Here is a 16,910-nt window from a genome sequence, read left to right as displayed (position 1 = left end):
CAGTAGGACCTGCCTGACAAAGTGAAATAGACCAAAAGATCCTCAAAAGCTACACATCATGTCATCCAAAGAAATTCAGAAACAAATGAGAAAGAAAGTGAGATCAATCAGTCTGGAAAAGGTTATAAAGCCATTTCTAAAGCTTTGAGACTCCAGCGAACCACAGTCCCAGGAGTTCCAGCGAACCCCTTCCCAGGAGTGGCGGGCTGACCAAAATTACCCCAAGAGCACAGCGACGACTCATCCAAGAGGTCACAAAAGACCCCACAACAACATCTAAAGAACTGCAGGCCCCTCTTGCCTCAGTTAAGGTGAGTGTTCATGACTCCACCATAAGAAAGAGACTGGGCAAAAATGGCCCGCATGGCAGATTTCCAAGACGAAAACCACTGCTGAGCAAAAAGAACATATAGGCTCATCTCAGTTTTGCCAGAAAACATCTTGATGATCCCCAAGACTTCTCTGTGGACTGACAAGAACATCTGGCGTAAAAGTAACACAGCATTTCAGAAAAAGAACATCATACCAACAGTAAAATATGGTGGTGTTAGTGTGATGGTCTGGGGCTGTTTTGCTGCTTCTGGACCTGGAAGACTTGCTGTGATAAATGGAACCATGAATTCTGCTGTCTACCAAAAAATCCTGAAGGACAATGTCCGGCCATCTGTTTGTGACCTCAAGCTGAAGCAAACTTGGGTTCTGCAGCAGGATAATGATCCAAAACACACCAGCAAATCCATCTCTGAATGCCTGAAGAAAAACTAAATAAAGACTTTGGAGTGGCCTAGTCAAAGCCCTGACCTGAATCCTATTGAGATGCTGTGGCATGACCTTAAAAAGGCGGTTCATGCTCGAAAACCCTCCAATGTGGCTGAATTACAACAATTCTGCCAAGATGAGTGGGCCAAAGTTCCTGCACAGTGCTGTAACAGGCTCATTGCAAGTAATTGCAAACGCTTGATTGCAGTTGTTGCTGCTAAGGGTGGCCCAACCAGTTATTAAGTTTAGGGGGCAAATACTTTTTCACACAGGGCCATGTGGGTTTGGATTTTGTTTCCCCTTCATGATAAAAAACTTCATTCAAAAACTACATGTTGTGTTAACTTCTGTTATCTTTAATATTTAAATTTCTTTGATGATCTGAAACATTAAAGTGTGACAAACATGCAAAAAAAAATCAGGAAGGGGGCCAACACTTTTTCACACCACTGTAAGTTGTGTAAAACAATGCCAAATTAATGTTACTCACCTATCAAAGAGGAACAACACAACCTTGGCGTCCCATTTCGAGCCATTCCCGTTCTCTTCACCGCTGGAAAGCTGCTCAGGTCCTACTTCTTGCCTGATCGCAACCCTTCTGTTTATGTTTTGTTCCTCCAATATTTTCCTCTTTTATTTTTATCTGACATTTCTCTCTATCTATAGTCAATCTGCTAATATCCGTCCTGTGCACTCAAATTGACCATATGCACGATTACTTCCTTGTTTTAGACAAGCCAGCTAAGTAATTTCCAGTCAACTGTACTGTGCCGTGATATGAGTGTACTTTGCTCGTTTTCTGTACATAATCCATTCACAATCGAAGAAAAGTGTTGTTTGTCTAAGAGGACCAAACGTCCATGTATATCGTTTCAAGAATGACAAACACCAGTTTAAAAAAATATGCGAGTAAATTGGCTAAATATGCGCGAGTCATTGCTATAATTGACAGTAATAACCGGACGAAATATCTGACAATCTGATGTCAAAAAAAGAGCTGTGCATTAAATGATTCAGACTAAATCAGAGTAACAAAGCCACAGCAGTAACAAGTTTGTGTTGGTTAAATATAGGCTATTTAATAGCTTTTACAGTTCAAGATAAAGCTTAAAAGTTGTAGTTATTAAATTATATAAAATATTTCAAATGCATATCGAATCATATTAAGTGCATTATTTAATTTTTATACCATTAATATTTAACTTATTTAATTTGTAGTGAACTATATATAAGTATATAGGCTGTTTGTGTCTGAGCTTATTTATTTATTTATTTATTGTAATGACTTTCTGCACTTGCTATATATACTTAAGTGCAGTAAAAGTACTACAATTTATTATACTAGTAATTTTATAATAAATCGAAAAGCAAGACGTCTTGAAAAAACTAGGGAGTTGAAATGGCAGCTGCAGCCAATGATTGATCCTCTGCTGCCATCTTCTGGTTATATGGGTAATTTCATGTCATTTTCATCTTAAAAAGATGTTTTCCATGTAAATACATTTTTTTCCATGTCGTCTTTATGAATGAAAAGTCAATGTTTGAAGTGAAAAGAGTTAAATAATGAAGGCTTTAAAATATTACAAGATTTACAAGATTTAAAAAATGTGTTCATGACTATGAAGATTATCAAGAAGACGATTAAGATGTTTTTGAAGAGAAGTATCGCTAGCTAGCTAACGCCAACCTAAACACATTATGTGTTTAGCTGTCAGCATTTAAATGTACAACTATGCAGGTACTCTTCTGGGATTTAAAATATATGTTGTTAAATAATATGAAAACTGAATGTTCATGCTGCTATCATTATTTATGATGTTGCAATCATTATTTTTCTCAGTTTCTGATAAGAACGAGGCAGTAGAGGAGTCTCAAGAGTGTCCATCCGAGAGCTTTCTGTCCTTGCATAGAGTCCACAGTCAAGGCACAGAAACGTAGTAAGGACGTTGTTAAAATGGTCCATGTGACATCAGTGCACAAACTTTTTGTAGCTTCATAAAATTACAGAACTACTGATGCTACACTATTTTAATGATGTCCTTACTACCTTTCTGGGCCTTGAACGTGTCAGTTGCATTGCTGTCTATGCAGGTTCAAAAAGCTCTCAGATTTTATCAAAAATATCCTAATTTGTGTTCCAAAGATGAATGAAGTTTGGGTTTGGAACAACATGAGGGTGAGTAATTAATGACAGAATTTTCATTTTTGGATGAACTATCCTTTCGATATATTTAGACCAACTTTTTTTCTGCAGCTTTCTTTGTGAGAAAGTTATTCATCAGAGGCAAAGGTTCTGCAGATTCTGTGTGGTGCTGGTTATTGCATGCATGCTGTCTCAGTGTTTTATTTAGACTAATTAAAACTTTAACTTTTTTTACACACACATATGTGACCATGGTCCACAAAACCAGTCTTAATTAGCACGGGTATATTTGTAGTAAAAGCCAAAAAATACATTGGTCGAATTTATTGATTTTTCTTTTATGCCAAAAATCATAAGGATATTAAGTAAAGATCATGTTTCACGTTCAATTTGCTACCGATTAGTAATGTGCATTGCTAAGAATTTAATTTGGACAAGTTTAAAGGCGATTTTCTCAATATTTAGATTTTTTGCACCCTCAGATTTCAGATTTTCAAACAGTTGTATCTTGGCCAAATATTGTCCTATCTTAACAAACCGTACATCAATGGAAAGCATATTTAAGCTAAGATAATAAATCTATGTATAAATAAAAAAAAATTACCCTTATGACTGGTTTTGTGGTCCAGGGTCACATTTAAGCAGTACTGTGTGGCTGTGGCTGCAAGTAGATTCAGCCCTAAGATTTTTTTTTTTTTTAATGTGCATGCACAAAAAACATGCACTATCCGTTAAGAATGTGCGCTCATAGAGAGCCTGTTTATATTGAGCTCACAGTTTAACTTCTGTTTCACATTTGTTGATTTGGCAGGAGGGGTTCCAAATGGGACTAACTCTAGAGGGGACAGTGTTTTCCCTGGATCAGGTGGACAGCCGATGCTGATTTTGGAAAGACATTGCTGTGATTATTGACCACTAAACCCTCACAAAAATCACAATTAAATATTTGATATTGAATTGAGTTTGAAAGAAATAGCAGGAGCCTCGAAAAGTTCTGTAGAGGTCATTTCTATTTTTATATGATAAAGTGAGCATTTCAGATTGTATATACATTTTATGATTTGTGTATTTTAACAAAGGAACTGTTGAAAAAGTGAGAAACACAAAATGTGCTCTAGCCCTTTCTAGACATTTTTCTAGAATTTTGACCAAATTTAGACTGTTCAAAGATGCATTCATTTCATGGCCAAAAGTTGTGTTTGAAATCTTTTATATCAAATTATTACAAAATATATATATTATATAGTGTGTGGTTGCAGAGGCAGTTGCTCATGTTGTAATGGTGCAATCATAAGCTGTAATGTTATACCTAAACATTTTTTTCAAGGTTAGAGATTTATCACCCTTGAAATAAAATGTACAGCAAGATAATTGCTGAGCTTTATATTTACAAATGTCCAGATTCTTTTTACTTTCAGTGATGGCTGTTTTAATATTTGTTCAATCCGTCACACTTGCTCTTTGGTGGTGAATAAAAACAAAAAATAATAAAAACCGACAGACAGCACACTATATTAGCTTTGTGATTTTTTTTTTTTAAACAGTGCAAACAGTAACTCTAGTAACAGAAAACAGTTCTTGTTTTCAGACTTTTATTCATGGCAAAAATCAATGGAGGTCTGTTGAAAAGGAATTCAAATGTTTAATTTGGCATTCATTACAAAGAATTGACCCCCTTCCCCTCCTTTAAGAGTACAAAGCTGGATAAAGAGTTTCTTTGTCATGTGTTATGGGCTACTGAGCTATTTAATGAAACCAGCATTGGTTTCTTTGAGAGTTCTCGTTAATAATTAAGTATAAATCAATCATCTGTCCAAAAGTTTGCTATCAACAAAAAAACAGTAGTTTTCAGACTTAAGAAGGGACCTGCTGGGGAATTGAATGCAGATATGCTGCCCTGAATAATATCCCACTTTAACACAGCACAAACAAACTCATCCCTCTCATCTCTCCACTTGACCTTCGGAGTCTACTTGAAACGACTGAAATTTAAAAGTGAATGACATCTATAAAACAACATACAGATTAGACAGAAAAGGCACAGTAAAACATGACTTTTTGAATTAATTTCATTAAATGTTTTCACACATTTTTAATAGCACCTGGCGTGTAAAGTATAAATTAAAGGGTCCATATAGTCTCTCATGCACTCATACACCACAGGCTAGTGGAAACCATCATGAATAATCATGAAATAAAGGTCAGAAATTCCCCGAGGCCCTTACAGACGGTGTTCGACAATAAATACTGTATTAAATAGTGCTCAAGTCCAAATGATGATGCTTTTATCCTTGGCTTCACGAGAAGCACACATGGCCGATGTCAATGCCAAACTCCTGATCTTTGCCACCTACATCCACCGGAGCCAAGTCCACAATGGGCAGCCGTGAAAGTGTTTGTGTGCGGTACTCAAAGACAGTCTTACCCCATTCACCATTGGGTTTCTGGAGGGAAGAACAAAGAGGAAGCAGAGGTCATTTTTCATTGGTAGCATTTTTGCATAAACAAAACTGGGTTCTAAGTAACCCAAAGACTGCTCACAATGATTCACAATGATTCAAGATGACCAAAAGTCATTAAGTGTGTTATCTTATTACTATACAGTCTTATTTATCACATAATTTTAAGTGAAGTCAGCCTATTAGAATGATTTCTGAATGTTCATGTGACACTGAATGGCAGCCTTAAAAAGTTTCAATGTAGTGTAATTACTACTTTTTTTAAAGGGCACCTTGATAGTAGTTTAACTACTTGAATATGTATGATTAGCTTTTAGTCTACGATCTACGATTTGCAGTCACTGCCCCAACACTAATTTCCATTTTATGTAAATAGTAAATGTTCTCTCAAACAGTATAAAGTCAAGAATTTGAACGTACAGAGCAGCCGTCCTCTACGACTGTGTACTTCAGACGGTTGTTGCTGTATGCCTTGATGTCCTGTCCATCAGAAGCCTTTAGGACTAAAGCCTTCTTCAGATTGCTGTTCTTCTCATCTTTATAGGCCACGCTGTTTTTGCAGTGATAGGTGACAGTCTGTGCTGCTTCTTTTGACAGCAAACGGAGGAATCTCAACTGGACGGATACAGCATTAGCTGGAGCCTCTTTGTTTCCATAGGTGAACTGAAAGAGGAGTAATAAAAGGACAGTTAATTTGCATTAGGGATGCTCATATTGACCGTTTAACCGTTAACCGACAGTAAGAATTTTAACCGATTATTACTATCAGTTAAACGGTTTAAAAGGGTTTTTTTCTATTCTTTTTTTTTTTTTAACGTTTGCTGCATGGTGAAAGAAATAATGCTATTTGTAAGTTATCTGTTTACTCACGCGCGCGTGTTGACACGTGCAGTGTGGCTGTACAGACATATTTCGCTTCACCTTTACTTAGTAAACAGATGTAGTATATGCAACTCAATGGCAAGAGGCGATATTGGGTTATTAGAGAGTGAATCCGTGAGTGAATGTATTCAAATTCTGAATGAATTATAGTCTAGAAAGTGCGCAATAGGCGCTCCCGTTACAATCACTGGAAAGCTATCACTCATCTTAGAGTAGTTCATCGCAATCTCATAAAGTTATTAAAAAGTAATAAAATAACCTTTACACTGCACAATTAATCTCTTATTTATATAATGCCAACACTTTCTTTGTTTTAATAAGAGAGTTCGTGAAAGTGTAGTTTCAGCAAAACTGAAACCGGCACTTTGGTTGGTGAGTGGATTGTAACATAGCCTCCTCTGATTGGCCACAGTGATAATCAAATCAACATACATGTCTGTGATTGGCTATTGCTGAACGCTGTAAAACACGCGCTTCTCCACACGCATAACAGTGGATGGAAGTCCCGAACCGCAAATTGAAAGGGTTTTTGTGATGGTGTTTTTTTCGCGGATCTAAGAGTTAACAGGCAGCGGTCCTGCCTATCCGTACAGCATGTGGACATGTTAAAAACTAGGCACACTGAGGTATTGGCTGGCCTGCTATATATTTTTATGTCCGACGAGAAGAATAAGACCGGTACAGTTCTTCAAAGCACATAAAAGGATTCAGTGTGTTTTAGTTTTGTCATCTTAATTAGGTAGTTATTTAATTTATACATATTTAGTGTAGGCCTATTTATATTATTCTTTTTTTTCATTCAGATTTTCTCTGTTCTCAGAACCGCTGCTGATGCGTGATAATTTAAGTTATATGTCAATACAGTTTTTTATGTTGCACTGTATGCTGCTGTTTGCACGTTAAAATAAAACATTTGCTTGTATTTTTAATGTATCATCACAGATACTCGTGCATTCTATTTTTATTTTAAACTAATTTATTATTCAAATTTTATCAGTTAACGGTTAATGTTCGGATAACGAGCAGCGGTTGTCGGTCAGGAAAATTAACCGAAATGAGCATCCCTAATTTGCATACTGTAGTTGTACAGTGACACGTGCTTTTAGTGTTCCATACAAGAAAATGTGTAACTTGATTTGTGATAACAAATTTGTAATCATATTCACCCTAGTTCCCCGGTTCATGGTTGATCCAAACCACACTGGTTTTGGTAGGCTGGAGCGTGAAGTCCACCAGTTCTTTCGTGGGATATTGGCAGGGTTGGCAGGTATACAGGTCTCCCCCATTTCCATGTTACAGTACACTTGGATGGCATCTCTAGAGCTGCCCTCATTTGGATCTATCCAGTATTCACCTGTGATACATTGAGAAAGGATGTTATACTTAATTCTCACATATACACCGGCATAAAAAAGTATTATTTTTTTACTATATTATGTAACTCACACTGTATTCTGATTCTGAATGAAACTAAATCTTTGTATGTTTCTTTACTGGGAGTTGGTTTGAGTTCTGGCTCATCCAAGTGATCAAGTATACTTACTGTGGGATGCTGTGTTTGTTTTATGTCTGACACAATGGGACTTTCATTTGACTTGTCTGTTCAGGTATTCAGGGTCAGAAATTAACTTTTTCAGGAGCAAAATTTGTTGTCTTTGAGGTCAAATACTTAAATTTACCCAAATGACTTTAATCAATATGTTAAACTGTTGTCAGTAACAATAGATTAAAATTGTTGCTTAAACAACACTGTTTAAAATTGTACCTAAATTATATACGTGTAAAAAAAAAAAAAAGTCATAGAGCTGCAATATTATGCAAAATTGTAATAATGATTGTTAATATTGAAAATCTTTAGAAAAGCATTTTTGCAGCGTATCTGCACCGTGTTGTTTATAATGAGAGAATTCGCGAGCGTGTGCAATCATCAACAGCTCATCTGATTGACCAATGCATTCCAAAATTCAACAGAAACGCATTTGATTGGTTATATAGCTCAATGCTGCACAAAACTGCATGTAAATTAATCTGATGCAGCGTGAATGAATATAAATACAGTGCATTGCGAAAGTTTTCATACCACTTCATTTTTTTTTTTACATTTTATGTTGCTGCTATATGTTAAACTGCTTTAAATTACTTTTTATCCCCACATCAATCTATACTCCATTCACCATAATGGCAAAGCAAAAAAATCCATGATTACATTGCATAAGTATTCATACCCTTATCGGGGACAGTTGAAATTTAGCTCAGGAGCATTCATATTGTTTGTATGTGTTACTACACTTCTACAAATACTATGAATTCAACTGAATAGACATGATTTGTAAAGGCACACAAATCTTAATAAAAGGATCCCCCCCCCCCCAAAAAAAAAACAAAGCCCTGAGGTTCAGAAAAAAAATCAGCTGCAATTGATGAAGGACCTTAGCTAGGGTGGTGACCAAGAATCTGACAGTCACTCTAGTTGAGATCCATGGTCATATATGCAGATGGGAGAAACTTACAGAAGAACAGTGAAAACACATGAAACATAAGTTTCTGTGGTCTGATGAACCTCAATTCCAAGCATCATGTATGGAGGAAACCAGGCACTGCTCATCACCTGCAGAGCACCATCCCAAAAGTAAAATTTGCTGGTAGCAGCCTCATGCTGTGGGACTGTTTTTCAACTCATTAGAGTAGAATAAAAGCTCAATGCACCAAAATATAGAGATATCCTAAATGAAAACCCAGAGCATTCAGAATCTCAGACTGGGCAGAAGGTTCATCCTCTAACAAAACAATGAACCTAAGCACACAGCAAGTGTGGCTAATAGACAACTCTGTGAATGTCCTTGAGTGGCCCAGCCTGAATCAAACATTTCTGGAGAAACCTTATAATGTCTGCTAGACAACTTTGGTTGAGAGGTGAACAGATGAGGAGAATAACGGCAGATAATTACCAGATGTTGATCTGGTAAATCTTGTTGCATCATACCCAAAAAGACTTGAGGCTATAAAGGTGCTTCAGCTAAGTACTGAGTACTTAGTGCAATGTACTTATTTCAGTTTTTATTTGTAATACATTTCTGCAGTGCTGACAATTCTATTTTTGCTTTGTCATTATGGCGTATGGAGTGTAGACTGATGTGGAAAAAAAGTCATTAAAACAGTTTAACATAAGGCAGAAGCATAACAATATGTGACCCTGGACCACAAAACCAGTCTTAAGTCGCTGGGGTATGTTTGTAGCAATAGCCAAAAATACATTGTATGGGTCAAAATTATTGATTTTTCTTTTATGCCAAAAATCATTAGGAAATTAAGTAAAGATTATGTTCCATGAAGATTTTTTGTAAAATTCCTACTATAAATATATCAAAATGTAATTTTTGATTAGTAATATGCATTGTTAAAAACTTCATTTGGACAACTTTAAAGGTGATTTTCTCAGTATTTTGATTTTTTTGCACCCTCAGATTCCAGATTTTCAAATAGTTGTATCTCGGCCAAATATTGCCCTATCCTAACAAACCATATATCAATAGAAAGCTTATTTATTGAGCTTTCATATGATGTATACATATCAGTTTTGTAAAATTTAACCTTATGACTGGTTTTGTGGTCCAGGGTCACATACTGTATGTGAAGGGGTATCAATACTTTCACAAGGCACTGTAATTCCGTGAATTGACACTTTTCATTGATTTTCACTTTTAATTTTAAGTGCGACAGCCTTAATACAATGTTTAATTATGCTGGGGCATTTTTTGCCCCTTTGACTTTTTGTCAAAGCTGCATCTTTGACTTTTTGTTATTTTTGGTGGCATTTTTGCCACAAGCCCTCGTTAATTTCCGACTCTGGTCCATATATGAATTTTCCTAAAAGGTTGGGAATCATGCAGGTAATTCCTGTCAGATACTACATGACCTTTTTAAATTGGGTAGCTGTGATTTCTGTCTGTCTACTCTCCAATTAAAGGCAATTCTTGTTTATTTCTGTTAAGGAACACTGTGTTTAATGCACTCACTCTAATTTTCTCTAGCAATTCTGTTTATAGGCAGGAGATTACTTTGTCACACAATACCTGCAGTTGTTCCATAACCCATCTACAATTAAATTGTGGTTAAAGGCCTGTAACATTAAGTTCCAATGTTTTTTTATGATATTGTACACACACACACACAAAACCTTAAAGGTTCCAAAAAGGTTTTAAAACTGTGTTCCAGGGACCCCTGGGGTTTGCAAAACAATTGAGAAAAAGGAAGGCTTTAATGTTTAACACTATTTTTAACAAAGAAACTTTTCGAAGAGTTCTGTTTTGAGCCCTAGTCAGGATCTGCAAAATGTTAATTCTTTTACCAAAACAAGAGGGATCATACAAAATGCGTGTTATTATTTATTCAGTACTGACCTGAGTAAGATATTTCACATAAAAGACATTGATATATAGTCCACAAGAGAAAATGATTGAGAAATTATGGTGTTGTTACCTGAATGGTACACAGCTGTGTTTATTTTTTGTTTAGTGATAGTTGTTCACGAGTCCCTTGTTTGTCCTCAACTGTTAAACTGCCTGCTGTTCTCCAGAAATATCCTTCAGGTCCCACAAATTCTGTTTTTTCAGCGTTTTTGTGTATTTTAACCCTTTTCAACAATGACTGTATGACTCTGAGATCCATCTTTTCACACTGAGGACAACTGAGGGACTCATATGCAACTATTACAGAAGGTTCAAACGCTCACTGATGCTCCAGAAGGATACACAATGCATTAAGAGCCAGGGGTGAAAACTTATGAACACAATTAAGATCTTCAAAACATTATATCTTCAAAAATGTTGAAAAACTAAAGAATTTGTGGAACTTTTTCTGAAGGACAGCAGGCGGTTTAACTGTTCAGAATAAACAAGAGACTTGTCAACTGTCGCTAAAAAAATCATTCAGGTAACAACATCATTCAGGAATCAAGCATATGATAACTTTTGAACAAGGTCATTTTTATAAATTTAGCTATTGATTTCTCTTGTGGACTATATCTTTTATGTGAAATATCTTATTTAGGTCAGTACTAATTAAAAATTGTATATGAATCATTTTTTATGATCCCCTTATTTTAGTAAAATTGTGCAGATCCTACAAGGTGTATGTAAACTTTTGACCTCAACTGTAAATTGAATTTGTCAATTTTATTACCATAAGGTTTTCTAAAGTTTTTCCAAACCCTTTGTTTTTTTTTCATTACAAGGATACAATACAATTGTTTTGGAACCAGGGGCTCTAAAAATGGTAACAAAAAAAAGCCACCATAAAAGTTTTCCAGTCAACTTATTGAATATTTTCCAGTCAAATATCTAAACATCCTTAGAACCAAAAATTCCATGTCATATTAAAACTTGTTTTCAGGGAATATATTTTGAATAAAATTACCTTAAGGAAATTTTGGTTACTGCAAAACATGATGAAGAACTTGATGCTGAAGAACTGCATTATGTGTCATATTACAAGCATTCCGAAGCCATGCAAGAGCTTTGAACAGAATGAAATTTAAATCTCCATAACTCATTGAAACACAGCATGCCAAAGCACATCATGTCAGGTTTGACGTCAGTCACTTTAGAAGGCTCTGAATATGGAGCACGAGTCATAAGAGTGGATGACTTAAATGCCTTCTGTTTTTTTTTTTTTTTTTTTTTTTTTTTCTAGAAAAGTAAGTAATTGGGTTTAGGGTGGCATAAAGGTGAGTAAATGATTATAGAACCTAGATTTTTTGTGAATTATTCCTACAGAGATGTATCATAAATGAAAACTAAGATACACCGGTTCATTCTGTACCTGAACAGTGTCAGTAAAACTAAAGCATTCAGAGCTACTACAAAACTGTGTTGGTTTGTCTCACTCACCGCTCTTCTTCAGAGGATAGCACTGCTTCAGGTCCTGACATGTGCGGGCAGGATATTGGCGAGTGCCATCAGGGCTGCGCATGCTGTCCAGCTGACTTCCCAGAGTCTTCAGAGACAAGTGAACCTCACTGTCGACCCGAACCGCTTCGGATCCGTTATTGGGCCTTGCTTCATCCTCGTTGAATTCTGGTGGGGAAGGTGGAGGTTCCTCTGGCTCGGATTCGACGTCAATGTCGAAGTTTGTTCCAAAAAGGTCATCCACAGCAGCTGTAGGGGGGCCAGGAGGACCAGGGAGTCCAGGTGGGCCGGGTTCTCCAGGTGGTCCCTACGGACAGATGGGTGAATACTGTTTATGCAGAACATTAGTGTTTAAAAATCTAATCACATTAGCAGCATCTGGTAATTAACGATGATTATGAGTCGTGAAGTACAAAGTGTAGCTGATTATGAGTCATTAAGGATGGAAAATTAGGATTTGGCAAAAGAGACACAAAAAACACTTTATAAATGGTAGATTTTCTGTTTGGTCTCAGACGATGAGCGAACAGCTAATTTCAGCAAGAAGATCCCATCTCTTAATATACATAACATACATCTCATGCCTCACCTCAGGTCCAATATCTCCAGCGGAACCTCGAGATCCAGGAGCTCCTATTGCTCCAGGTGGACCCATATCTCCTTCTTTTCCTGCTGGTCCAGAGGGGCCAGGGGATCCCTAACAATGACATGTTCAGTATTAAATTCTGTTCAACGTGCATGTGTATTGCTGGTGCTTTGAGCATTCAAAGTTGAGTGATATTTGAATCTGTCGCTCACTCTTTGCCCACTTGGTCCAATGATTCCTACAGGACCATCATCCCCTGGAGCACCCTGGAGAGAAATGACTGACAGATTATTATCAGAAGATGGATATTGTACTGTGTGACAAGTGACATATTGTCTCTTATACGTACTGCTGCTCCAGGTAGCCCATCGAGTCCAGTGAAACCACGATGGCCCTTCTGACCTCTCTCACCAGCTTCTCCTTTGTCACCTTTGTCTCCCATTGGTCCTTGTGGTCCCTAAGGTTGATTAGAATTAGAAGACATTTTTTGGATTGGTTGATAAACACAAGTTCTTCACAAACTGACTTGTCGTTAGATAACACTGTTTCAATTTATGTGCATGTCTCATTAAATTGTATTTTGCATATGCAAATGATAATGTAAAGTTAATATGTTAACATGCAGACTTACTTTTTTCCCTCTGGTTCCTGCTTGACCATCAGGACCAGGTGGACCTCTTGCACCCTGTCAGCAAAATCAACCAATAAAAATTTAACAAAATAAAAACAGCATAGCTATTTCAAAAAAGCTCCTTTGTTGCATTACATTATGCAAAAAATGTCTTCATGCTTTTAAAAATAGGTAAAACAAACCTGATCTCCTCTCTGTCCTGGATCTCCAGGAGTCCCAACAGGTCCTTGTGTTCCTGGTGCTCCCTGACCACCTGCAAGACCCTCTGGTCCTGCGTCTCCTCTGTCACCCTAAGAGCAAGTTGACACATCATTTGAACTTGGTCCTATTTGTTTAAACAATTTTTTAATAAGACTGTAAAATGATGAATGGGTTCGTACTCTGGGTCCAACGATGCCATCAGCTCCTTGAACTCCATCAGCTCCAGCCAAACCCTGATTAAAGAAGGAACTCGTCAAGAAAATATTTTATATATATATATATAAACAGTTGAGTTTACATACACCTTGCAGAATCTGCAAAATGTCAATTATTTTACTAAAATACAAGTTATTTGATTTAGTACTGACCTGAATAAGATACTTCACATAAAAGACAAGAAAAAATAATAGTTGAATTCATAAAAATAACTTCATTCAAAAGTTTACATGCGCTTGATTCTTAATACTGTGTTGTTACCTGAATGATCCACATCTATCTTTTTGTTTAGTACTAGTTGTTCGTGAGTCCCTTGTCTGTCCTAAACAGTTAAACTGCCTGTTGTTCCTCAGAAAAATCTTTCAGGTCCCAAAAATTATTAGTGTTTTTTATCATTTTTGTGTATTTGAACCCTTTCCAACAATAACTATGATTTTGAGATCCATCTTTTCACACTGAGGGACTCATATGCAACTACTACAGAAGGTTCAAATGCTCACTGATGCTTCAGAAGAAAACATAATGCATTAAGAGCCAGGGGTAAAAGCTTTTTGAATTTAAAGATCAGGGTAAATTTAACTTATTTTGTCTGCTGGGAAACATGTAAGTATTTTCTGCAGCTTCTGAAGGGCAGTAGTAAGTTAAAAAATATGATATTTAGGCAAAATAAAAAATAAAAATTGACATCATTCTGTTCAAACGTTTTCACCCCCTGGCTCGCAATGCATAATTTTTCCTTCTGGAGCATCAGTAAGTGTTTTAACCTTCTGTAATAGGTACAAATTAGTCCCTCAGTTGTCCTCAGATCTCAGTTCATACAGTCATTGGTTCAGATACACAAAAATTGCTGAAAAACCAAAGAATCACTAAAGAAAAAAAAACAGCTGTGGATCATTCAGGTATTAAGTAGTATTAAGAATCAAGTGTATTTAAACTTTCGAACAGGGTCATTTTTATAAATTCAACTTATTTTCTCTTGTGGACTGTATGTAAACGTCATTTATGTGAAGTATCTTATTCAGGTCAGTACTGATAAAAAAAAATAACATGCATTTTGTATAATCCTCCTTATTTTGGTAAAATAACATTTTGCAGATTCTGCAAGGCGTATGTAAACTTTGGTCCTCAACTGTATAATCAATCATCTTGACTGTGTACATTTCACATTTCTCATACCTCTGGGCCAGCATCTCCTCTAGGTCCAGCTGCTCCTGGCAAACCAACTGGTCCAGCACCACCTTTGGTTCCTTGAGGACCTGGGGTGCCAGCTTTTCCTGGTGGACCCTTAAAAAACCAAAGAGATAGTAGATGAGGAATTAATGAAGTTGAATTTTGCCATCTGTGATATCATCATCATCATCATCATCTTTGACTAATTTAACATCCAACCAACTGGAGGCTGAGAAATATAATTCTAAAAAGACACATTTCTTAAATATTTGCTTGCATGAAAAGAAGGTAGAAGTGGTGGCTTACCGCAGGTCCAGGAAGTCCAACCATACCACGCTCTCCTCTCATTCCAGGAAGACCCACAAGTCCCCTCTGTCCTGGAGTTCCGCCAGGTCCTGGTGGCCCATCTGGGCCCTATGTAAAGTTAAAGAAAAATATGTGTTTTATATATAGTATTAAAATGATTTTATTTTAATTATGTAGTATATAAAAAAACAGAGTTTATTATTATTCAGTTTTATACATAAATAGGTGCTTTTGCCCAAGAAGCCAGCAGGGTGTTTCCTAGAAAACCAATTCCCCTTAGGCTGTTTTCCTGGTTGCATTCGCACTGGCAGCAGGAACTCTGAAGCGGCCGTCACCATTCTTTATTCGCGGCACTTACGAACATCAATAACCGTTGAATGGAGGACGCTGTGATCTGAGCTGTTTTTGTTGTGTTTCTTGGGTTTTGTGATAACAGAGATGGAATGCAAATGCACAATTTACGTAAAGAACACAAAAAAATGTGACTAAATTTCATATTCCAACTTGCAATGTTACATATTATTGAGGCTGAGAAAAGAACACAATGCTGCAGACAACAGGTAGCTGAATGCCATTATCTCTTTTTTCCATGTTCCATGTTTCCAAAACCATCCAGCAAAAATTTAAATTTGAGTAATATGGAATCACATACTGGCAGTCCGTCCTCTCCTGGTTCACCTTTGTCTCCAGGGCCTCCAACAGGTCCAGGATTTCCACGCTCCCCCTGGCGGCCAGGACCTCCAGGTTCTCCCAAAAGCCCAGGTGGGCCCTCTTTACCTGGGGCTCCGATAGGACCAGGCTCGCCAACTGGACCCTGGAAAAAAACATCAGTGTAATAATCCATATATATTTTATTGCTCGAAAATAATTAAACACATTGCAAATACGATTTAAAGGACTAGCTAAGCACTACTTTGTGGGCTAAATCCGTATTATGGAATCACTCACAGCAGAGCCTGGTGGGCCAACACCTCCTGGGGATCCTGGGAAACCACTGGGACCCTTTTAGCAAAAGAAGAAAACCAAAGAGGATTCCACAAAAGTGAGGAAGAAAAGAGAATTTCAGGAGTATTTCCGAGTAGGTTGAAAAAAAATTATCTACTTACAGCTGCTCCTTGAGTTCCTCTGCCGCCTTTGAGGCCTGTAATTCCAACCACTCCCTAAAAAAAGGACTACAGTTATACAAGTTTTTTTCCCCCCTAAGGGATCAATATAGTCTATACATATACACACTGCCATTCAATGTTAAAGAGTTAAATATATAAACTGTCATTATTGTGACTATAACAGTCTTTACTGTCACTTTGAATTAAATATTGCCTTTGATCAAATATCAGTCCTTTTGCTCACCTGTGGTCCAGGTTTTCCTGCCATTCCCCGAGGCCCTGGAGACCCTCCTTCTCCCTTTAAACCTTCCTCTCCAGTTTCACCTTTAACTCCAGGCTGACCATCAGGACCCTAGAACAAAAACATGATAATATTTACAACTTATATCAAAGAAACGTGTTGGATGTGTGGATGAATGGATGGATAGACTCACGGGAGGTCCAGCAAACCCAACAGGACCCGTGGGACCTGGCTCACCAGGTGAGCCCTAAAACACAACACATCAATGGAATTGTAAACCACATGAGAAAAGAACTTCGACAAA

The 16,910-nt window shown here is 37.0% G+C and overlaps 2 protein-coding genes across 3 annotated transcripts in view; one reads left to right on the top strand and one right to left on the bottom strand.

The window, feature by feature from the left end:
• gulp1b (GULP PTB domain containing engulfment adaptor 1b) overlaps positions 1-4,414 on the top strand; it is a 105,326-nt gene extending 100,912 nt beyond the window's left edge. For both annotated transcript variants that reach the window (XM_073851149.1, XM_073851148.1), the window contains one exon: positions 3,714-4,414. In XM_073851149.1, the coding sequence (XP_073707250.1) occupies positions 3,714-3,785 (72 nt within the window). In that variant the 3' untranslated portion in view covers positions 3,786-4,414. The remainder of the gene's footprint in view (positions 1-3,713) is intronic.
• A 63-nt stretch (positions 4,415-4,477) lies between these two features.
• col5a2b (collagen, type V, alpha 2b) overlaps positions 4,478-16,910 on the bottom strand; it is a 34,448-nt gene continuing 22,015 nt past the window's right edge. Inside the window, exons 37-53 of the mRNA XM_073851839.1 lie at positions 16,800-16,853; positions 16,610-16,717; positions 16,366-16,419; positions 16,208-16,261; positions 15,912-16,073; positions 15,260-15,367; positions 14,960-15,067; positions 13,747-13,800; positions 13,549-13,656; positions 13,367-13,420; positions 13,085-13,192; positions 12,948-13,001; positions 12,739-12,846; positions 12,132-12,456; positions 7,410-7,597; positions 5,782-6,024; positions 4,478-5,346 (exon numbers count right to left, since the gene is read on the bottom strand). Of these exons, the coding sequence (XP_073707940.1) occupies positions 5,200-5,346; positions 5,782-6,024; positions 7,410-7,597; positions 12,132-12,456; positions 12,739-12,846; positions 12,948-13,001; positions 13,085-13,192; positions 13,367-13,420; positions 13,549-13,656; positions 13,747-13,800; positions 14,960-15,067; positions 15,260-15,367; positions 15,912-16,073; positions 16,208-16,261; positions 16,366-16,419; positions 16,610-16,717; positions 16,800-16,853 (2,037 nt within the window). The 3' untranslated portion in view covers positions 4,478-5,199. The remainder of the gene's footprint in view (positions 5,347-5,781; positions 6,025-7,409; positions 7,598-12,131; positions 12,457-12,738; positions 12,847-12,947; positions 13,002-13,084; positions 13,193-13,366; positions 13,421-13,548; positions 13,657-13,746; positions 13,801-14,959; positions 15,068-15,259; positions 15,368-15,911; positions 16,074-16,207; positions 16,262-16,365; positions 16,420-16,609; positions 16,718-16,799; positions 16,854-16,910) is intronic.

This window comes from Garra rufa, chromosome 12 (assembly GCF_049309525.1).
Source record: "Garra rufa chromosome 12, GarRuf1.0, whole genome shotgun sequence".
Taxonomy (NCBI): domain Eukaryota; kingdom Metazoa; phylum Chordata; class Actinopteri; order Cypriniformes; family Cyprinidae; genus Garra; species Garra rufa.
The sequence above is the reverse complement of the archived record's forward strand: the minus strand, read 5'-3'. Positions and strand labels throughout refer to the sequence as shown.